Source organism: Rousettus aegyptiacus, unplaced genomic scaffold (assembly GCF_014176215.1).
Source record: "Rousettus aegyptiacus isolate mRouAeg1 unplaced genomic scaffold, mRouAeg1.p scaffold_m13_p_12, whole genome shotgun sequence".
In the NCBI taxonomy this organism is placed as follows: domain Eukaryota; kingdom Metazoa; phylum Chordata; class Mammalia; order Chiroptera; family Pteropodidae; genus Rousettus; species Rousettus aegyptiacus.
The window spans coordinates 11,019,016-11,043,326 of NW_023416287.1; the positions used below are offsets into that span (position 1 = coordinate 11,019,016).

At 38.5% G+C, this 24,311-nt stretch overlaps 1 protein-coding gene and 1 pseudogene across 1 annotated transcript in view; one reads left to right on the plus strand and one right to left on the minus strand.

The window, feature by feature from the left end:
* STK4 (serine/threonine kinase 4) overlaps window positions 1–20,700 on the minus strand; it is an 82,270-nt gene extending 61,570 nt beyond the window's left edge. The window contains exons 1-7 of the mRNA XM_016152398.2: window positions 20,549–20,700; window positions 15,531–15,611; window positions 9,641–9,769; window positions 7,237–7,351; window positions 4,610–4,774; window positions 2,742–2,909; window positions 993–1,130 (exon numbers count right to left, since the gene is read on the minus strand). Of these exons, the coding sequence (XP_016007884.1) occupies window positions 993–1,130; window positions 2,742–2,909; window positions 4,610–4,774; window positions 7,237–7,351; window positions 9,641–9,769; window positions 15,531–15,611; window positions 20,549–20,583 (831 nt within the window). The 5' untranslated portion in view covers window positions 20,584–20,700. The remainder of the gene's footprint in view (window positions 1–992; window positions 1,131–2,741; window positions 2,910–4,609; window positions 4,775–7,236; window positions 7,352–9,640; window positions 9,770–15,530; window positions 15,612–20,548) is intronic.
* Window positions 20,701–24,035: 3,335 nt separating this feature from the next.
* LOC118610131 lies at window positions 24,036–24,154 on the plus strand (annotated as a pseudogene).
* The last annotated feature ends 157 nt before the right edge of the window (window positions 24,155–24,311 follow it).

A 24,311-nucleotide genomic window follows, 5' to 3' on the forward strand; every position in this document is an offset into this window, starting at 1 on the left:
ATGGGCATAGATTTTATTATCTATGAGTTTCATTCTAGAAGAGTAATGAGAGTGTTAAAAGATGTGTGCGTGTGTGTGTGTGTTATAAAAAAGGGGCACTGGGTCTGAAATGGTTGAAAACCATTGGCCTAGCCCAATAACAGCAAATATTTGTCAAATCCATATCATAATTTCTTTAATACATGTAAAGCATTGTTCAAAGTTTACATATTGATTAATCTTCACAACATATGAGGCAGGTACTTTATCTCCATTTTATAAATAAGAAAACTATAGTACCAGAGAGGTTATGTTAATTGCCTAAGGTCATAAAGCTAGTAAATGGGAGCCAGGATTCAAACCTGGGCAGTCTGACTCCAGAACCCCAGCTCCTAACCACTAAGCGTACTGCCTGCCAAAGCCCACCATCCTGCAAGGCCCAGGCACAGAGGTCGCACCTCCTCCAGGAAAGCATTCCTAGCATCTCCAGTCCGAAGTGGCCTCCTCCCACCCTGAGTTACGACAGCACCTACCATTAATCTTAGTTCTTTGTCAGAACTGAATAGAATTGACGGCGTTCCTGCTCTGAAACCAAAAGACTTAGGTTCTAATCTCAGCCCTGCTGTTTACTAGCAGTGTCTCAAAACGAGTTAACCTCTCCCAGCCTCCATCTTCTCACTTATAAAAAGGAAATAATACCCATCCCTCATCACAGGGTCTACATGATGATTAAATGATATAACACATGAAAAGCATCCAGCACACAGCAGGTGCTCACTAAATGTAAATTTCTATTCTCTAATCTCATAGAGCCCTGCATTTTCTTGCATTATGGTCTTATTCAGTGATTTAACATTCTTTTCTACGTCTTTCCTACTCAGTTAAGATTCAAACCTCCCAAGAGGCAGAAAATGTCTTATACATTTTACCATCTCTGTGTAGGTGGTTAACAGCATCTTTTGGTTGGTGTGGGAATAAAACAGAGAGAGGCAGCATCTCAGGATGATTCATACCTGTAGGAGTTGAGTGGCTGTGGCTCTCTGGTCAGGGCTCTTTACAAGACACTGCTTCACAAAATCCATGAAGTTATCTGACCACAGTTCGGGCTTTCGAAATGTGGGAGGAGGGTTGGTAGGAATCATGAAGATTGCCTAGTTAAAAAAAAAAAAAAAAAAAGATTTGGTAAATTAAAAGTGATGCTCCAATAAAAATATGACTAAAAATACGGTGGAAGTTTGATAGTGATTTTTCTCTTATCTACCGATAAGCCCATCCAAATTCCAACAAAAGTCTAAGTATTCAAAGAAATAAATACGACAATTAGAGACCCTCATATAATAACTTTCTCCTCCTCCTCCCTCTTCTTCCCCTCTCCTTCTCCCTCTTTCACATTTATCCTTGTCCCCTGAACCTCATAATATCCATCAAGCCTTTTTTTTCTGACCACAGTACATTGTCTTTCAAAATGAACAGGCAAAACGTAAGAGCATCAATATCCTGAAGATAACTTCAGCCCATCAGCTCTCAAATTCCCCTCCCTCCTAAAGGTTCCCACCACCACTAGATATGACTGCAAGATCATAAACCCAGATGGCCCCAAAATCCCAAGGGATTCAGTAACCTCCAACCCAAGCCAATTCAACATACTTGAAAAAAAAAAAAAAATGGTTTACTACATTGTAGTTAAAAAAAAAAAAAAAACTCTTACCTATTAAATTTTATTTATTTAATTAGTTAGTTAGTTGGTTTCCAATAAAAGAGCCACAGTTAAAAAAAAAAATTCTTTGCAATGAACAGCTCAAATGATACTCTTTAAATCAAAATTATATTCTTTAAAAACGACCAGTAAATCTTCCCACCCTTCCCCACTTCTGCTCCCTCCAAAAGAGAAGGGCTTATCTTTGAACACATGAATATTTAAAGAAAAATAACTGTTAAGTTATTCAATAGAACTAATTAATCAGAGAAGAGAAAAAGCTGGGGTTGGGAGGTATGGAGACGACTACAAATTCCCAGAGGGAGGCAGGGTTGAGGCCTTAGAACTGTGATGAGGGGTCCTAGGGGTGGGCAAAGCCTGGAAACCCCTTAGTGTGTTAACGCTGAGGGCATTTCGGTAGAGAATGAATCTATGGGCCCTTAACATTCTAGAAGCAGATGGAAGTTAGAGAGTATAGAGCCAGCCACCAGATGAAAAGAGTCTGGGGCTCTATGAACCAAAACTTACAAATGTAAATACCCATAAGGGCCAGGCAGGAAAGAGACAAATGCACCAGGCTGGGTATTAGTGAGCTGTGTTCAGAAAATAGTGTGCCTTCCTCTTAATACTACTATTAAGAAAAACATTAGAGAAAGCACTGTAATAAGTGACAGCTGATACTTGGTAAACAAGGAATCGTGGAGACTGATAAAGTGGAAAGCCCATTAACTTGTATAAAGGAGAATGCTATTCAGTTCTGGTTAATGTTGTGTTAAAATGTGAGCACCTAAACTAAAAACTATACACATCGCACAAGTCAAACCAAGCATTTCTGTGGCACATGTCCTGCCAGAGGGATATGAAGACACAGCCTCTGGAATGGCGATGGGAAAACCACACATGAATTATTTAGACACCACAACTAGTGGAAGTGTTATCATCTGAAATCCAGACTGACACATCAATAATATGCGATGAAAACATTTATCATTTAGTACCTAACCAAGTAAGTCATTTAACTAACCAGTAACTATCCACTACAGTGGTTTTCTGTCCATTTCCTTACCCTCATTGGATGGATATCAGCATATGGGGGCTTTCCTTCAGCCATTTCTATGGCAGTTATTCCCAATGACCAGATGTCTGCCACACAGTTGTACCCAATTTCCTGAATCACTTCTGGAGCCATCCAAAATGGTGTTCCTATCACTGTATTTCGCTTGGCCATGGTATCCTAAATAGAAAGTGAGGAGTGATATAGACACTGAGAATTAAAACTACTGAGAAAGAGAGACTTTTCCAGCAATAAGTGATGACTCACACTCGAAACGTATAAAAACCATATTCAAGGCATGATCAAGCAAGTCGCAAAAGAAATTCGAATAATATAGAGACAAAAGGTTCTCAATCAGCTGTTAAAACACAAAAAATATCAATACAACACTAAAATAAGATTGACAAAAATGAAAAAGATTAATAACTACTGTTGATAACAACATAGAAAATTGTGCACTGAAATACACTGTTACTGGAATATAAATCAGTACAACTTTTTAGTAAGCCATTTGGCAATATTTATTAAATTCAAATGTCCATATCCTTTGATATAAATCTATTTCTAGAAATGTATCTTATGCATAGGCACCCCAAGATATACACATAAGTGTTACAGAAATATTTGTAATAAAGGAGTGAAATAAAAGTAGGAAACAACCCAAATGACCATCATAAGGGGGTTTGTTAAATAAAATAAATATTCATACAATAAAACATCACTCTAAAAACAAAAGAGAGAGCTAGATACATTTTTCTGGCTTCAAAAAAATGTTTAAGATATATTGTGAAGCAAAAAAAAAAATAGTTTGCAAAATTATATATAATATAGCCTGTTGTTAAAGGAAAATAATGAAACAACAACCAATAATAACAAAAACTGTTCCTTCTGAAATGCCTGTGGCTTAAGTTAGGTTATGCCAATTAGGGGCAAATGGCAGGTAATATTTTTAAATCGATCTCACTTAGTCTTATAGAAAAAATTAACACAGGAACTAACTTACTGCTTAGTCATTTCCTTTGCTCTGAAACTTGAAATTTGCTGGAGTATTTTTCAAATGGTGGTAGTCAAAGTTGTTTTCAAGGATTATAACTAAAAATAGATATTTGGATAACTAAAAATTTTTTAAAAATTAAGAGTATTGAGTAGATACTAACCCAACTAGATCAATGGAAAATATTAGATCCAGATACAGACTAACATGTTCCAGGTAGATTTAATATAAAAAAAAATGTACATAATACCAGCTCCAAACAATATATATATTCTACCACCTGATGAAACTGTTTGATATATAATTTTATTGCAAATTTCTGTATATACCAAACTAGAACTGTTTTTATGTTTCTATATATATATCACATAAACTTATATATTTTATAAAATCAGATAATTCTAGACTTCCTGTTTTAAAATGTTTTTTTTTTTATTGCTATGCACCAGTAAAGCAGAAGTAGAATCAAGAGGCTGTATCCCGGAAGCAAATGAGGACAGTGTTTTCAGAAAAGTAACTGCCGACTACTACCTGGAGGCTGAAGGAGATGCTGTTACGGCTCATTCAGGAAAGCAGTTTGGATTTCATTTTTCTTCCTTTCATAAATAAGATGATACAGCCCAAAAGAATTTAAACTTCGAGTCTATCATTTCTCGTTTTAGATTTTATTATTATCAAAGTTAAACAAACTTAAACTATGGGAATCGAACCTCAGAAAAGGATCTGAAATAACCTACTAGCTCTTTGGTAACCTAGTGGTGCATCCTATACGTTCTTTTAGTAATACAATTAAATAAAATATTAGAATTTAAAAATAAGTAAATAAAAGGAATTCCCTATCAGAACAAAGCTGAAAGTTATCGGTACAAGTAGCATTTTCACTTACTGTAAGTTGACCCGCTACCCCAAAATCTGCAAGCTTTGCATGTCCTTCTGTATTTAGCAAAATATTTCCTGCCTTGATATCTCGGTGTATTTTCCTCATAAAATGAAGATATTCCAGTCCCTTAAGCGTTGATTGTAATATTGTAGCTATTTCATCTTCTGTTAACTGAACAAAAGAGAGGTTAAAATTCTATTAGTTTACATTAGCACATTTAAAAAAGAAAAAAAATTAGATCCAAACTCCTTTCCTAGAATATAAGATCTTATTCAACCTGTAAACAGCACTTGACAGCTTCTAATACCATCACTATACTGACCACTCCCAAAGTTGTATTTCCAGCCCAGATCTCTCCCCAAACATCAGATTCCTATACAACATCTCCAATAAATAACATCTCAAACTCAAATTCTTTATTTCTACTAGCACATTACCCATCTCCTTATTACTGCCCTAACCTACTCGACTCTCCGGAGTCTTCTCTCTCTCAGTGAAAGGCAATTTCATTCTTCCAGTTGCTCTGGCTGAAAACCTTGAGATCATCCTTGGTTTTTCTCCATCTTCAAAATGCTTCTAATCATATCCTCTGTAATTACGTGGTCCAAGCCAGCATCATGTCCTGCTTGAACTATCTGAATAATTTCCCAACTGGTCTCATTGCTTCAGCCCTTGAGCCTCTACAACATATTTTCCAAGCAGAAGCCATGAGGGACCTTTTAAAATGTAAGCCAGATCTCTCAAAGCCCCAATGGCTTCCTAAGTCACTCAAAATTAAAAGCCAGTCCTCACCAAGATCTTACATGACCTAGTTTCCAGCTACCTTCACCTTCTACCGTTTTCTATCTTGCTCATCCTGTTTCAGCCACGTAGGCTTCCTTGATGTCCCCTGAACACGCTAAGTACACTCCCGCTTCTGGGCCTTTTCACCTGCCTATCATGCTCTTCATCTAGATGTCTGTATAATTTCCTTACTTCACTGTCTCTGCCCAAATCTTACCTCATCAGAAAATCAGAGGGGTCTTTCCTAGCTCCCTCCATTCCCAGATCATTCTCTACCCCTTTATTCTACCTTACTGATAATGCAGCATGCTCACCATCCGATCACACAGTATTTGTATACCTATTTAGGTAATGTCTGCCATACACTTACAGATGTCTTAGATCTGTTTATCACTGTATTCCAAGAAAGGCACCTGACAAATAGCAGGGTCCTAAAAAAACATTTGTTGAATGATTATGAAGAAATAAAAGCATGCTGGAGACTGACGAGGAATATCTGCTCAGTCCCAGTCGTAAACAAACTCAATCGACCAACGAATTCTCACTTAGTTCCCCTTATGACAGACAACTTACATTTAGAAGGGCGCATACAGTGGTGCGAAAAATATGGGATTTGGGAATATAAAGACCCAGCCTTTACTCTTGGCTCTGGTTTCTAACTGTGTGACTTAAGCAAGTTATTGAACTTCTCTTAGGGTCAGTTTCTCAATCTATAAAGTAGGGATATCACTTGTCTTTAAGAGTGTCATGAAAATCAATAATATAAAGCATGTAAGAATGCACATGGTTTAACAACTACAACACTATCAATCAATTGACAAATATTTAATAAGCATCTATTAAGAGCCAGGCACTATTCTAATAACATTAAAAACAGCTAACAATTACTAAGCATTTAATCTATACCAGGCACTACTTTTGTAATCTCATTTAATCCTACAACAATCAAATGAGGTAGGTACTATTATTATCATCACCATTTTATAAGTAATGAAGCCAAAGCACAGACAAATTAAGTAATTTGCGACAAAGGTCATGGCGCTAATAAATGATAGAGCTTCACTAAAGTCCAAGCAAACACTAATGGCAGGGTAGCAAGCTAGAGTTTGGGGTATCTTCTGCTGCCAAAGAGAACAAAGCTCAATACCAGCTCACAGACTCCTTATTCTAATCAGCTAACCGCCCAAAAGAAATATATGTAAGCCACAAATGCAACTTTTAATTTTCTAGTAGCTACATTTAAAAAAGAAAAAATAATCAAGCAAAATTAATTTTGATAATATATTTTACTTAACCATATTTGTCCAAAATATTACCATTCCAACATGGATTCAATATAAAAATTTAAGATTTTTTTACATTCTTTTTTTTGTACTAATTCTTCAATATTTGGAGTGTTTTTAATACTTACAGCACACTCAATTCAGACAAGCCACATTTCAAGTCTTCAATGACTATATGTGGCTGGTGACTGTCATGTAATCACAGTTAACAGCTAATAATCTTTCACAGAGAGTATTCTCTGATTAATAGGGTGTAGAGGAAGTTAATCTGTGAACATTATGCGTAGGAGAAGAAAACCAAATCCAAACCAAGATTGAAGAGTCATTTTTTTTCCCCGATAAAAAATATGCAAAGCATGTAAATATCACTGGTTTGGGGTGGTGGCAAAACTGCCACATTTAAGAGACATCGAGAAGCAGAGGAGGGAAAAGAACCATGCGAAGGGGGAAATTGGACAGTCATCTCTCTAGATATGACAGTAGAAGAGTGCACATGGAAAAGGGGCAGAGAAAAGAAAATGGCGTAAGAGACCAGCTCAGTGGTATTATTCTAGAAGGTAAACCTACCGTTTTATTTCGCAATCGAATGATATCAGACACTGAACCAGCCCCGCAGTACTCCATTACGATCCACAAGTCTGTGTTCTTAAAATAACTGCCGTAATATTTGACTACATGAGGGCTGGAGAGAGAGACAACACAAATAAGTGGAAGAGCCTTCGAACATCTCTATTAATTCACTTCGTTAAATACATGAAAATTAATTCCTCTGCTCGAAAGATCAATTATTCCTATTTATGGTTAAAACGGACATCCCCCTGATAAGAATGTAAAATAGCATCGATTTTCTGGAGCGCGGTAAATAACTAAAGTGGAAAAAAAAATGTGTGGGTTCTTTAACCCAGCATTTCTAAGTCCACAATTCATCCTAAGAATTTGATATGCAAAAAGAAAGTTACCATCACAGTATTGTTTATAAAAGTGAAAATTTAGATACCATCTAAATGTCTAACACTAAGGAATTTAGTTAATAATGATATATTCACGTAATGAAAAAGACATGAATCCATGGAAAACATTACAAAATACTTGATAACATGAAAAGTTATCTGTTTACACACACACACACACACACACACACACACACAGACAGTGCAGATCACATAATAGTAAGCATAGCGAAACTCCAAAAAGACATATGGAAGAATAGGTATATTACGTAGTATTTAACAATGATTATTTCTCCAAAGAGAAAAGTGATTTTACTTTCTTCTTTTTATTTTCATTTTTCCAAGAAATCACACGTACGTTGAAATAAGAAAAAAAAAAACAATTATAAAGAAAAAATTGGGGGTCTCAAGCCTGAAGAGAAATACAAAACAATGAATTTCAAAGAAAAGTCAAACATCCCATTGAAATAACATAATTGCCACATAAGAGCTACCAGCTTTAACTGGATAGATTGTTATCAGGGCTAAATAATGTTGCATAAATGAAGATGCTAAAACCAACTTGGCTTCATTAACTCTCAAAACTGACAGTTCCTTTATCTCTAGGAAACATGCCAATGACAAGGACAGCAGGGAAAAAACTGCACAAAATGAATATTAATGAAGAAACTGACGAACAGTCTCTTAAGGTACATATCACCACGCTTTCTCTCCCTTCCCAAAATGCCTGTAGTATTTACGGCCTCTGCGAGGCAATCACTGTCAACTACTTCCTGTTTTGGAATATGTTCTATATACCTCGTATTGTCAGCTAGATTTTCCTGGCCTGTCCAATCAGAGGACCAGAACTTGGCCCAGTGTTTCTTTGTATTCCATAGAGTACTTAGCACAGAGCAGGCTCTTCAAAATATCTCTTCTTAACTTACAAACATTTGTACACCCTGTTTGGAACACAGCTCTTGCGTAGCCTCTCAAAAGTGGCAAAATCTTGATTTGCCAACTGGAAAGAGCTTTCATAAAGTATCTTATGGAGGAGGAAAGGAACACTGCTACCTTACTCAGGTCAATCAAGAAATATGGGGGTTTTATCTCAGAGAGAGTAACCACTAACATATAGAGAATAAAAGAAAGGGAGGAAGGGAGAAATGACTTAAGGGTTCCTGGGCAAAGTTCCTAGTAGGCGGCCCCACCGGACCTAATGTTGAAGCTTTACAAACAGGAGGGACTGAGCTGATCTGCTGATCAGAAGAGCCTCAGAAGAATGAATGCAGCCTCAGGTGCTATACTTTCTCATTCTTTCAACTCCCTAGAACTGGCATTGTCCCTAAGTTTGCGTTTGTCTGAAATCTAAATGGTACTGGGAAAGCCTGCTCCATCACGGTGAACATCCATGTTGTCACAGAATTTCAGAGCAAACCACATGCTTTTTTGTGGTTGCCTGTTGGCCTGACTTCCTGCTACAGCATTTGACAAATCTTAGTTCCTCAAAAATAAAATACTTAACTCTTCGCTTGAATAATTTTTTAAAACAGTAATACATAAATAAGTATTATCTTTTACAGATCTATCTGATATTCTAAAGTTTCTAAAGGCAAAAACATTCGAATTATCTGTTCCTAAGAGTCTCTGTGGAACTGTTTTCTCAATAGGAAGTAAGAGATCATTATCAAAAAAAAAAAAGGGCAGTACCACCTTCCTCTGCCTCTTTGCCTCTTCTTCCTAGTTTTGAAAAGGGCTTACTAAAAAAAACAAAAACAAAACCAAAATAAAACAAAACAAAAAACAAACAAAACTATACAGAAACACAAACCATAAAAGTTTAGCTACTCTTTTAGAAGAGGAGAAAAGTTTAGCTACTAAAACACACAAACTTTTTGATCATATTTTTTTTCTGAAAAGAACGTGCATTAGTGATTCCACTAAACTCTCCCTTCTGCAAAATATCTAAATAAATGCAACCCTAAACAATAACAGTCAATTCAAAACCATGTTCTCTCCAAAGTAACACCACATGCCTTTACCTGTCACATTGCTGCATTATAGAGATCTCTTTGATTATCTCCTGCAGATCAGATTCCACAGGAACTTGCTTAATGGCCACGATCTGACCCGTCTCTTTATGAATAGCTTTGTATACGCTGCCATAGGACCTATCATTGGGGGAAGGAGAATATTTATAAAGTCAAAGCCAGCCAAGAGATACAAAGTAGTAAAACACAAGCAACTCACAGCTCTAATTTATATCCCATACATACTTGGCTTTACTTGCAAAACTGAGATAGCTAAAGTACTTCGGAAAAGACTGTCATTAAGAGAACTACCACAAAATGGCATCTTAAAAATATCACATTTAAATTTTACTGAATGTGTTAGTATGATATAAAAATTATAGTAGCTACAGAAATTGTATGCCTGACATCTGACAGAAACTGTGCATCATCTCAGTTCATTCTTTCTAAAAACAATGAAGGAGTCATTATCCCTATTTCACAAGTAAATGTGGAAAGACTCAGGTCACATGACTTGCCCAAGGGTCACATAAAAGATAAGTGGTAAGTCCAGGATTTTAAACCAGGTGCATCTGAACACAAAGCCCATGCTCTCTCCACATATATACTGGGGCACAAAAGTGGAGGTCTGTTTTTTGTGTTTACTCTAGTACCACGATATATGTTAGTCCTCGCTCCTCTTACTTGCAGTAAGACTTAAAATACCATGGAAACAAATTAAAAATCTAAGCTTCTGCAAATGCTAGTATCAAATAAACAGAGCACATATGAATTCCTTTTACCTTTTACTTCATCCACCCTTAAGTTTATTATGAAAATAAATAAAAGGTGTATGTAGCCAATCAACTTGGGGCATTAGATTTAGACTCTAAAGACCTAGAATTCGGTATTTAGATTCTGCCACCACTATAGAGTAGCTATCACTTAGACCCTGCTGTGCCTCTATTTTCTCATCTGTAAAATGACAATACAAACTGCTTTACAAGACAATTGTGACGGTAAAGGAGATATCATCACCTTATACAATCTATCTTAATGAAACCTGGATGGCTGTCAGTTAAATAAAATGAGTGAACTGTCTGTCTTTCATGTTTCCCGAACACACTTGTTTCTTCATACTGTTTTGGTGAGGACAGATTTAAAATAACAGTGCCACTGAATATATCAAAGTAGCTGAGTACTCTTGCTACCAAATAATGCTCAAGAATCATTTCAATGGAAAAGTTAACATAAAATTTTTTTGAGGTCTATTCAGAGCACATAAAAATTTCCATTCCATCAGAATCTCTTACATTGGTAAAGTAGTGTAATGATCCTTATATATTATAGAAACCTTTTTTCTCACCAGAGAAAGGCAACAACTGACCATGTGTGAAGACCCAACCACTTCCCTTTCTTCCTTCCTAAGATAACTCTCTGATTTGTGAGGGTGGTAAGCACTTGGTCCCAGGGGATAAAGCATGGATGGAGGTCTAAGCCGGCCACAGTATTCCTATTTCCTTCTGCCAGTGACTGAACTCACTGTTAAGCGTATGACCTAGTTCTGGCCAATGACATTTGGGGGGAATTCTGCTGCGGGGTTCCTGGGAAAGACCTTTTTTCCCAGATAAGAGAGAGCACACAGGAAGACTCATTTTTACCTGCCATTTCCTTTCCTGTTTTGGTTACTATCAGGTGAGGTATGAGGCTTGAAACTAATGCAGCCATCTTGAGACTATGAGAATAACATACACGTGCAACCATTATCAAGCCAGTTAACCATCTGGAGTCTCTCACTCCATATTTATTATTTAGTTATTAAATGCCCATATTGGTTAGTCACTGTTGGTTGGGTATTTTGTCACTTTCATCCAGTTATTCTTGATACACTCCCGTACGTGTGAAAATGTCTTTATTCCACTTCCATTCATGAATGAATTTCTCTGGACACAGAATTCTTCTTTGACAACAACATTCCCCAGCATTTTTTTCTGCAGTTTTCCAGCTTCTATTGTTGCTCAAATGTGAGCTATCATCAGATTATCATTTTTCATAGGTAATCTCTTTTTGCAGCTTTTAAAATTTCCATTTTATCCTTAATATTCTACTTTACTATAATTTAACAAGGAGTTGATTTGGCGCTTCATAAACATCTTTGATCTGAAGGCGCATGTCTTCAAGTCTGGAAAATCCTTAGCATTATTATCTCTTTATTTCTATCTTTTCTAACATCTCCTTCTAGAATTCCTATTGGACCTTTATTGAACCTCCCCAATCCACGTTGTTTTCCTGGTTTCCAGCACCAATTTCTCTGTCCTTTATTTTGTTATTGGTCTCATTTCTATCTTTCAGTTCACGAATTCTCTTCTCGGCTTGTCTACTTTATCCAGCTTTTAGAACTTCAATAATTGTAGTTTTCATTGTCAAGATTCCCAACTTTCTATTTTTCATGGGGCTAACTGTTAATATTAATAATCTGATGTTCTTCTTTTAAGGATGTTATTCCCTCCTTTTATCCTTTTGAAAATGATAAACACAAATGTTAAATTCCTTTTCAGACTGCTCCATTATTTCTACGTCCTTGGGTGTGAATTTTCCCCTTTGTTGGATCTGCTGATTATTTGTAGATTTCTTTGTATAGGTTTCCTTGTATTAGGTCTGTAGATTTCCTTGTATAGGTTTCCTTTTATCTTGAATGATTTTCCTCTACATAATGCTCATTGTCATGAGCGTTCCATGGCATCACAATGGTTTCATGGTTCCCTTAGCCCAGTCTTCCAGGCTGTACAATTTAAACCAGATCTCATATGAGGAGTTTAGGGGTTTTGTCCCTCAAGATAAAATAACTGAATGTAGTCCGGGCCCAGTTCCTACTGTCAGACCAGCACTTCTCCTTTTTTCCCAGGCCCCAGTTAAATGATACTTCCTGTGATGATCAGGCAAATTTATTTCAGCTTTAGTTCATAGATGGAGAAACTTGTTATAGCCCATGACTTCATGTAGGAAGCCCACCTGCAATTTCCTGACAAGGACAGGCATATTTTACTCTCACCTTACTATAATACATAACTTTTCTATCTCTGGTCCACAGCTGGCTATATAGCCTTACATTTAAAAAATTAATTTTCATTCATTAGTCTTATGTATTTGAAATGGAAAGGAGAGGTCTCTACATGTACTCACTCAACAATCTTGACCAGAACACTCTCCATGCCTCCTTATGCTATTCTGACAGCAAAGAAAACTCTAGGAGCTCATATGAGCATGATTCATGATTCCACATACTGTGCTTACAGTAATCTACGAAGGATTTAGGTTTCAGTAATTGTGTTCGCTTACAGGCAAGTCCCTTAAGACCTGATTCCCTACAATAAAAACTAAGTGACTCAATAAAGATTAACTGGCAGAGAGCAAAGATGATAGGGAAGTAGGTGTTTCCCACAGCCCATGCAAGCCGAGACTCAATGTAGAAAAACAGAACACAGTATCTGAGGGCAAGTTTTCCAGGTACTAGTCTTAACATTACCACTCACTAGTTATGAAACCACGGGCAAAATATTTTTATCGTCCTACAATAAAAACTTAAATGAGTCTTCAATGTGTAAAACTTTAAGTAGAATAGAAGGGAAAAGATACTGGGCCCGAATTCAGAACACTTTCCAAGTGCTGTCCAATCATCCTGGTCTGGAGCTTTGGCTCCACTGTTCCACAGATCCCCACAATTTCCTTAAAATGCAGAATAACTGACGAAGTTTATGTTTAGAAAGTAAGTGCAGTTAAGGTCCTCCTCCAGGATTTTGCTAGTTAAATGAGGTTTGTTCAGGTTCATTCAGCCATGATGACAGAAATCTAAGCATCCGTGGTATCTTTTAAAAGAACAATGTAGTGATGACATGGGAAGAAAGATCTGAAGCGTTGTTTCCTCCCTCATAATATCTTTATAGGGAAATTTCCATAGATGAAGATATCCATAGATCTAAAATACAATTAGAAATAATCATAATTAGCTTAGTTTTTCCTTATATTATATTCCTGACAGTCTGTAGTTTTCTTTTGATATTCCCTAAACCCAATCGACCCAGAGCTCCCTTCAAGAGCACCTAAATAAACTTGACGACTTAAGATTTAACTTTTATTTGGCATGAAAACATCTAAAAAATGCCTCAGTTGATACAGTTAAAAATAAAATAAGTTGCCACTTACTAAGCACTTACTCTGGGCCAAGTAAGTACTTTACACCTCCATCATCTCATGTAATACTCAACAGAACCTAATTAGGGAGATACTAATATCCCCACTTACAGCTGAGGATTATGAAGCTTCAAAATTTTAAGCCATTTGCTCAAGCTCTGTCATTTATTATGACTAATAAACAGTAGAGCATGCAGGTCTGTCTGACTTCAGAATCTATGCCCTTACTACAAAACACACGTTCATGAAAAAATGAAAGTCAGATAGTCAGTTATGTCTACCACTCTTTATCTTATTCAAAGCATAACCTGTGAGCATTGTTAGATGAAGGGCCTTAGAGTCATTTCCTTGAGGATAATAACAAGGATGCTAAGCTAAAGCTGGAAATGACAGGCAAGAGATGTAGAGGGATCATCATTTTCTCATACCTTTAATGATGCCAAGTCGGCTTGCAGTCTTCAGTCTAATCTTGCACTTGTCTTTAAGCAGCGCAGATGGTGTCATCTTTTACTTCCCTTCTCTGCTGGCTCTCTTGCTTGATTCCAAAGAGTATTTTTCCAACTTACAAAAAGATGATGACTAATGTTTTTCCAAGGAGGCAATCCATGAAAAATCTATTCTATGTAATCCAGGATTGGGTTTAAAGTTGTTATTGATATACATTCATTATAAATGACACTAAACCCCAAAATAATATAATGACATATAAGACCTGATTTTAGAGAGCGTACAGTAAATACACAATAGATAATTTTTAAAGTTAATATATTAGGTGTTCTCTTAAACCAGAAGTACTCCCAAGAGACTAAAAAAACTGCATATACACTTCCTTATATATGTAAACTATCTCTGAAGGATACATAAAAACCGCTATATTGGCTGCCTCTGGGTAGCTGGGAGGTAGAGATAGGAAACAGATTTTATTTCATTATAAACACTTTTATGCCTTTTGAATTTTAAATATGGATTTATTATCTATTCAAAAATTCACAAAACTTAAGAAAGAATGTCCCTAATTATTTTAATGTCCCAGTATAGAGAATAAACAAACACATAAGGATTAAATTAAAAAGATATGTAAAAGCACAGAAAATTACGATGTGATCTTTATTGTATCAGAAAAGTCAATGATGGCCACTAGCTATTACATAATATCATTTAACCAGTATTTTATCAATTCATTCACAAATCTGTGTTTCAAGAAGTCTACTTGTTCCCAACCTGGGATTCTGGATCTCTTAGGAAGCTAGGAAGGTAGTAATAGTCCTTGATTTATTTACTATATTTCACAATATCACACTAACTAAAATGCTGAATTCCATTTTTTTTAATTGAAACACTTACTGCATATCAATCAAAAGCTATCTACTACAAATAAAAATGTCTGATTAATAAAAAAGTTTAAATGAAGTATAAACTAGTTAGTGCTGTCTATTAAATAGAAAAAAAATCATGCAAATCATAGATTTTACTAGAGAAAAAAAAATAGATGTCCTTGGTGCTAAAAAGACCAGTCACTAAATCTGTCTATATTAGTGACTCAGGGGGAAGAGAAAAAGAACATTTCAAACTGTAAATTTACCTCCCACCCCACCCAGAGATGATATGCAATATTCCCCTTTCTTTTCCTCAGGTTTGCAAATTATTGCCATGAAAAAGGTTCATATACTTCTGATACTGGGCTGGAAAAGACTGGGGCCTACTGGTCCACATCTATTTTCTGTACACTCACCCTTCTCCAAGTTTCTCTAAGACATCAAACACTTCTTCTGGTTGTTTAGTTAAACTATCTTCATCCAACTTTTTCAGCTGCCTGTAAATGAAGAAATGTAAACAAGAAATACATTTTACTTGCTAGCAACTAGAACACAAAATACATTGTTTATTTTAAAATGAGCATCTCAGGAAGTTCTCTACAAAATCTTCCCTAGTAAACAACAAGGGTAAGCTAAGAGACTTTTAAGGGAAACTGATGGGCTGTCCCATGGAAGTATTACATGAGTCCTGAGTCACCCTGATAGGCAAAATCAGAACCAGACGGTGGAGAGCTACCAGGAGGCAAACTTCAGTTCAACAGGTGTAAGAAATTTCTAGCAATAAAAGTAGTTCTAAAATGGTTTAGACTGCCTTAAGAAGTCCTTAGATCCCCATCTCTGGAGAATTTAAACAGAAAGTGAATCGTCATGTGGCTGAAAAGCTGTAGAGTGAATTCAAGCATTAGAACCTGTAAAATCCATTTAAATCTTGAGATTCAGTGAATTAAAATGGTTTAATTGTCTCTTTGGAAAAGAGGTTTAATGTAAGGTTAACTATGAATTGAAACATGGTCTTAGACTGGAGGCCAAGGAAGACACAGAAGACCCTTGCTCTCCATTAGCAAGGTTTGGTAATTTTGTCAGAATAGATTCTACAGGTATCAGAGAAACAGGAAGTGGAAAGTATATGCTTAGACTTGAATGATCAAAAGTGAAAAATAACTAGGCAGGTCGGAGTTTCAAACAGTATTACTAAGACTCTTTCAGGAGCAGGCATATACCTCTGACTAGTCCCCCAAATTGAAGATATATGGGTGCTTATGACTTCTAGATAATTCAGATTTTTCTGATTGTGCTAGATACCTGTACCAAGGTTATAAATTAACAATATTCTTTTTAAAATTCTGAGATCTTTGAAAATTATTAACAGGCTTAAAGGAGGAGCTTCCTAAGTAATGTTTGTGGGTGTGTATCTTCTACACAATGGCTTCCTGAAACTATAAAGGACAACAAAGAAAAGAGAGCTCAGGAAACAGTGAAATATGGAAGTAGTCACACTGGAAATTTCTTTGTAAAGAAAACTAGCTGAACAATATCAATTTTTACAAAAAAAAAAGACTTGAATTTAAAATATACACACAAATACACACACACACACACACACACAAATATGTACCTTCGAAGAGAAAACAAAACAGAAGACCCCCGCCCCAAAAAAACAATCAAAACTTCTAAATAATGTCAAATGTACCTACCAATAAACAGTGATCTCAAAAGGACAATCTTACAGAATTTTCTAAATATCAAAGGCTATGTACTAAAGATATGGAGAACTGCTCCTGTCAATAATTCCCAGAACTTGAAAATTAATATAACAAAATGACCATGCTGACCTTTAAAAACCAAAAGGTCCTAAAAATTAAATCCCAATGACATCATTAAAAACTCCCAGCTTCAAAACAAAAAGGGCTGAAATGAAACGCCCTTTAAACTTCAGAAGTGAAATTTCTATGAACACAGAAGTCAGAATGACATCTCATAAATCAGGTATTTTTGGTGAAGTGCTGAGTTTATAACTACATAAACAATGGACAATACCTCATTCCTCAAGTATAATTAAAGTTTTATAAACAGCTTATATAAAGGAAGATCAAATGTGCTCCTTGGAAATGTTGACTTTGTGGTTTACAAAAGCAAAACTCACTATTTCAATTACATGAAGACCACAGCATAACAAAGGAAACTGCCACAGCCATGAAACAGCTGCGAGCCTCTGATAATGTTTCGACAAGTCGAACTTTATGACTGTTCAGATGCTTCTTTAAAACAATCTAAGTGCTTTTTTGTGTTTTTGGTCTGGGCTTAAGGGATCTTTAATGCTCTGGTGCCTGATAACCCAGAGGTAGTCAATAAATATTTGCTAAATGAATTAACAAATATACTAAGAGGAATCATACACCTTTATCAGCATTCTTTGAGTTTTCAAAATAAAACACAACTGCACCCTGAAAAGTATTATTAGACTCTCAACAAATGAGATTTCTACGGAAAATCTTTTGATAAGTAACCTAATGAGATTTTATACCATGAGTCTTCACGGAAGAAGCACTATAACCATAATACCCAGACTCTGATGATTCAAATTTCTCAGCTGGGACTTCCCCAGGTCCTAGGTAGTTTCATTGCTTGCTCACAAACCAATAGGCCTGGACAACACAGCCTCCTCCATGGACCAAATACCAGCAGATGTACCTCTCCTAAGTCAGATGGCCACGTGGATGGCCAGCATCCCAGAAATGTACTCTATACCTTCTGCCACACTATTATCTAATGGCATCTCACTTTTTAAAATTACAACCTCCTACATAAGCAAATAACTTTAATCTATCATCACTCACTTAGTCACACATAAATGTCAAACTCATGAACACAAAGAGCATTTCCTGCATTGGGGTTGCTACCGCTTGTTAGAAACATATATCATCTAAGTTTCTGAAAAGACACCTGTACCTTTTTTTGGCTAAATCTCAAACTTCTTTCTCCCATTTTAGGACTCCTGTAAGGTTCATTTTATTTATGTATACTTAACTCTTTTTCCACACAGAATTTGATATGGGTTACAACAAACACAAGATAAATTGATAAAGTTTCTTTAACGATAATAAAATTTATGCCCCCCACTCCCGCAAATTCACATGTTGAAGTCCTAACCGCTCCACTCCAGTACTTCAGAATGTAACTGTATTTAGAGACAGGGCTCTAAAGGGGTAATTAAGGTATAATGAGATCATATGGGTAGGTAGGCCCTAATACGATATGACTGGAGATGAGGACACAGACAGGTACGAAGGGGAAACAGTGTGAAGACATAGGAAGGAGACAGCCACCTGTAAACCAAGGAGACAGAGGCCTCAAAAGAAACAACCCGGCTGACACCTTGATCTCAGAGTTCCAGTCTCCAGAATTGAGAGATAATACATTTCTATTGCTTAAGTCACCCAGTCTGTGAAATTGACATGGCAATTCTAACCAACTAATACGAATAATAATAAACCTAATCTGCTGCAAAGTAGGCAGTCCACTAGTTATAAAAGCACTAGTCATTTAAGAATTTGGTCCTGCAACGCTCTTCTCTTGCACATTTAATACATTTTTAAAATCCAAAGGCACAGGAATGAGTGTCAACAAGCAAAAGCCTTACTCTTTTGCCCAAGATTATACAACACAAGGCAAAGGTAGAAACAATACTCAGATGCCTAATCCTTGTTTTAATTACACCAAAACCTCAGAGACAAAATGAACGTATTTTAAAAAGAACTACGACCAGTGTACATACAAAGCCATGCGCAATAAGGGTACTTCCAGAGAGGCATCAGAGTGAGGTAGTTAAGAGCATGAACTCTGGACCACACGGCTTGGATTAAAATCACAGCCACTTACTAACTGTGGGACCTCCAGCAAATCACTAACCTTTCTGTGCCTCAGTTTTATTGCCTATAAAATAGAGATACAGACCACACACCACATCAAATGATTGTTGTGAGGATAGAATGAGTCGATAAGCTGAATCACATGAAATTACCATTTTAATAGATTAAAAATGGTCAAAATATCAGCAATTTCATATGGTTCAAGAGGAGAGATGGAAAGCATTGCGAACATCATCTGGCATTCAGTAAGTGCTGTGTGAGTGTAATAATCATTATTTCAGCCTCAGCACACTACAGTAGGGTGAATTATGAGTCCATCCCAACCAGCTATTTGCTTTCTGCAGTGCTTGTGCATTTCGAACAAACCCCAAGTGTGCAGCCCAGGCTGCCAATCCCTTCCCTTCACCTCTCTGTCCATTGCCCCACACTCCCACACACTGAACACTTCCTACTTTAGTGCTCATTCTGCTGCAGGAAGTCAGAGGTCTCTGTGAAACAGAAGCTAACTACATTGCACCTCCGAGAAGCATGATCCCCCACCATCTCAAGTATTTTTTTTTCCAGTACTGACACAGACCTCAGAGCAAATCCATGATATAACTGCAACCAACCAGGATTTAAGACTTTCTAGGCTCATCCACCTCCCTGATTCTCCCTGATTTTGACTTAAAACAATTCCAGGTAGCTGTAGGATCTAAAGTTGACATTCAAAAAACAACAGAGGCCTGAAAAGGGCACAGTCTGGTCTAATGCCCCAGCCTAGAGCAAAGAAGAAAACACATATATCTGTATCTCAGCTCTTCTGGACTTCAATTTGCCCATCTTGAAAATATTCTCATATTTCCTTATCTATCTCCCAACGTGGAGTTTTGAAGGGCTGAGGATGTCCGGAAAACTGGGAAGACACTGCACATCGTGAATGAAAGACACCATCATCATCTAAGGGTAAGAACACTATTAAGAACATCTTCTTAATAGTGCTATCCCTCCATGAACCCCATCTCTGCTAGATCGCCCTTTCTCGGCACACCTTCAGCCTTAAGAGCAACGATTTCCCTCTCAGCAGATCCTCCCGCCACTGCACCCGTCAGGTGGAACTCCATCCCTCAGAAAGTCCACCCAGCCTTCCTCTCTGCTTGTCCAGATCCATCCCTTAGACAGATCCCTCATGGGTTCTCATCCTCTTTCAGCATTCTCCTTACCTCAGCCAGCCCCTTCTAAGACAGTCTTGATCTAGTGGCCCCAGCCCTCAGCAGGTGCTCTAACTTGTCCTCGCGTTCCTTGGCAGCTACTCCCTTCAGTGGTGCCCCCGATCCCCGAGGATGTCCTCCCATCCACAGCAATTGGTCTCCCTAAACAACCCCACGTTCATCTCCCTCCGCGCGTGCCCCACTCTTGCAGGACCCCCAGCTGCCGGAGGTCCCCATTCAGCAGGTGCCCCACCAGCTGGGTCACCGCGCCCCGCAGGTCCCTCCCCTCTGGAGGCTCACACACCGGTGTCTCCCTTCGCCGGTTCCCGCCTATCCCTCCTTCACCCCTTTCCTATTAACCAGTGGCCCCCTCACCGGCGCGGCGGGTTCCTGAGCTGCACCGTCTCCATGGCGCTGCCGGCAGCCGCCCAGACCCGCTCACTGCTTCATCCTCCCCCGGGACCTCCCTGAGCCGGCCCCGCAGACCCTCCCACACTTCCGCTTTCCGCCCATACCGGAAGCGGTGCGAGGCGCAAGGAGCTGGGCGGAGCCGCGAGGACCCAGGCTAGATCACATGTTGCCCGGCCTGCGTCACGTGGTGCACCCGGGTTGCAGACAGGAAGCTGTGCCGTCTAGTAGAGTGCTACGCCGAGTGTGGTCAGCCAGGATCGAGACTCGACGATGTGGTCTGGTTGCGACGCTGTTTGCCCAAGACACTCGGTCCACGGGCCCGGAACCCACCTCTGCTTTGGTCCCGGCCCCTCCTTTCTCAGATGCAGGTGCTGAAGCTTCTTGAGAAGCGCCGGCTTGATAATAAGCAAAGTTCCACGCGATTCCTGGAAAGTGCTGCTCCGGGAACTCCTGGAGGTACTGGTGGTTTTCTCGCTGTATTAACTGAGTTCTTATTCCAAATGGAAACTGGGTCCTGCATGCCCTCTCCTGGATGTCACAGCGCATCAGCGGGCAAATTGCCCCACCCTCTTAACAGCCTCACCTGTGAGTCAGTTTGCAGATATAAAAATAGCTAATGTTTATTAAGTTCTTGCCATGCACTTGCTTTCATTTATTACCTCATTTAATCCTTATATCAAGCCTGCAACATGTTTATGTATCATATAGCATACAATGTTTACCACATTCTCAGTACTTTACTAATATTAACCCATTTAATACTCCAAACAACTCTGTGAGGTAAGTACAATTATTACTCTCATAAGACCACAGAGGTGAAGATCATAGAGCCAACAGTATAGGTTTAATGATGTAAAGCCAGATCATTCTGATTCTAGAGCCTGAACCACCAAACTGGACAACCACTGATGTGTACCCTCTGATTGGACATGATAGTCAGACCCCCAGTTCCAAGTATTGCCATTCGTAATTCTTCAGTTGCCACCGCCAACGAGTGTTATAGGAAAAAGGCTGTTGCCACTCAGTCTACCTTTGCAACAGTTGCAGAAAAAAATTTACCCAGAGGAACCTTTCACTATTTTAATTGTCCTGCTTTTCCCAAAGATATGCTATACATAAAACTTAACACCTGAGGAAACACCTTTCAGGGCTTCCCAGGTGTGGTACCCCATATTCTAAAAACAGGATAGTGGAGCCATTTCTCTGACACAGGAAAACATTTACAGAGGATTTATTATGTGCCAGGCATGATCCTAGACTGTCATTTACTCCTCGAAACAACATTATGAAGAATTATTATTCCCCGTTTACAGATAAGGAGGCTGAGACTCACATATACACAGCTAGCAAAGGTTTTAACCCAAGAGTGTCACTTTGTTCTATTAGAAATCTGTACAAATGGCAGTGGGAGCTCTGAGGAAGTAAGATCAAGGAGAGTTTGTACAAAGTTCAGGAAGCCATTACAGGTCCCTCCTGCAAGAAATCAATCCTCTGTCCTCTGAAATCTAGCACTTTTCCTGTACTACTCTACTTTTTACCTTATGTTCAGGCCCTGCTGCCCTCCTTGAAGGGTCATTCTGTATCTGACCTGGCGCTGTGCCTGCGCATCCATCCCTATAGATGAGTAGATACTCAACATTTAAAATAAATGTCAATTTACCAATACACAATGTCAGACAGCCCTCCTTTGTCCTCTTCCCAGGACTTTTCCAGATAATGGACTGACGTTAGCTTTAGAAGGTACATAATGTCATTTCCACTGTTGAGGGGGTACTTGTGTGACATTCCACTTGGAATATGTTCAGTTGCAAGCAATTAAGAAAACATCTAACTGGTGGTTTAAATGGCATTTGTTGTTTATTAATTCTAGGATGATTCGGTGGCCAACAATGTTAATGTCATCCTTCTCCTCCAGTCCTACTCAGTCCTACTCAGCATGCTGGCTTTTCATACTTGAGCATTTATTGCTTCAGTTACAAAATGACTACCACACCTCCAGGTATCATGTCCTTTACCCAACACTACCCAAAGCAGAAAGAGTGCAAAAAAGTGTAGTTCAAAGTCCTGTACCTCTCCTCTTTTCAAGGAAGAACAACTTTCCCTGTAAGCACCCCACAGACATCTGTTTATCTCATTGGTCAGATCAGGGTCACGTACTTCTTGACCAATCGCTGGCAAAAAAGAATGAGATTATTGTGGTTGGTAGTGGCAACCCGAGAATGAGTGTTAAGGATCCTGGTAGCTAGTTGGACTCAAATTTATAAACAGAGCCTAGCAGCCATTGTTAACAGGGCCTCTCACCCATGCTGTGGTTCAGGAAAAAACCACACTGAACTGCGGGACTCCTGGATTGTGTTCCCGCTGACCGAGCGGACCCTTATAAAGGAGTTTCTAGGATCTAAATTCAACCAATAGGACTGTGACTTTACCAGTCTAATCAGAGCTGTGCAGTTATAGCCTCCTTTGCCATCTTCGCTGACCAATCAAGAGTATCTCTGTTCTGACCAATCAGGACAGTATTATTTGTACCAATCAAATTGTGACGCTGTGGAGTCCTTATTTGTATAGAAATGACCAGGGTCTGGCACTCTTCTCTGTTTTACAAAAGGCTGTGTTTCTCTGGCTAGAACCATGTCACCAGAGCTGATTCACACCAAGCCCACCTCACGATCAAGCTGTTTCACAATTGAGTTGTTTTCACCGAAGTCCCCCCTTTGTTGCACCCCAAATGGTAGATTTCTGTTGGTATGAATTGGCAGAAGACCTTCAGTTGACAGTTTAAAGAAATCCTGAATAATGTCCTGGACTAGGAGAATCTCAGGGAAAATTCAGACTTCTGGAAGCAAAGATGGAGGCTGTTGAGTAGATAGCCAGCAGTGTGTCTCATCTGGTTTCCCCACCATTTGGGTGGTCATTCTTCCGTCTTCCGCGGGGGCCGTGCTGGGCTAAGGGAATTTTGATGGAATAGCTACTCAATCTTCAGAAAGTTTATAGTCTGGGTTAAGAGTTTACACAAATAATTATAACTAAATTCCTGGGGTTAGGGACCAGGGTTTTGTCAGCAAACTTTTATAAATGCATGTTAGGTGCCAGGTCCTATTAGGTCTTGATGAGACAAAGGTAAAGAAGACCTACTTCCTGCCTTTGAAGACCTCAGATTCTTTGGGAAAAACTGTAAACTGACAATCACAGAGTGATACATGCTAAGTTAGGGATAAACCCCAGGGGCAATGGGAGCAGAGGAGGGCTATAGTGGAAGGGGGAGGAGTCATTATGAAAAGCTTTCAGAGATGATGTTTGCATTGACTATAGGTTGAGTCAGGATAAGGAAAGCGAAAAGGTGTTTGGGAAAAAAAATCCAAGGTAGGAAAGCATTAAGCAAATATTAGGAAGCAAGAGAAACCACTTCACAGGTGATGGTAGCAACAAACAATTAAAAAAAAAAAAGTTGGTCTGCGGCGATGCCACCCTGAACAAACCCGATCCCATTTGATCTCGAAAACTAAGTAGGGTCGGGCCTATTTAGTACTTGGATGGGAGACCACCTAGGAAGACCAGGTGCTGTAGGCGTAAAAAATAAGGGACTGTAAGCTGACGAGGTCCTTGCACTCTGTAAGGTCAACCAAGGGTTGCCTCGCCTGAAGAAAAAAAAAAAAAAGGACTATTAAGCAGGACATAAAGTCAGATGAGGCAGAAGATGAGCTGGTTTCCCTCAGCAAAGATCCTC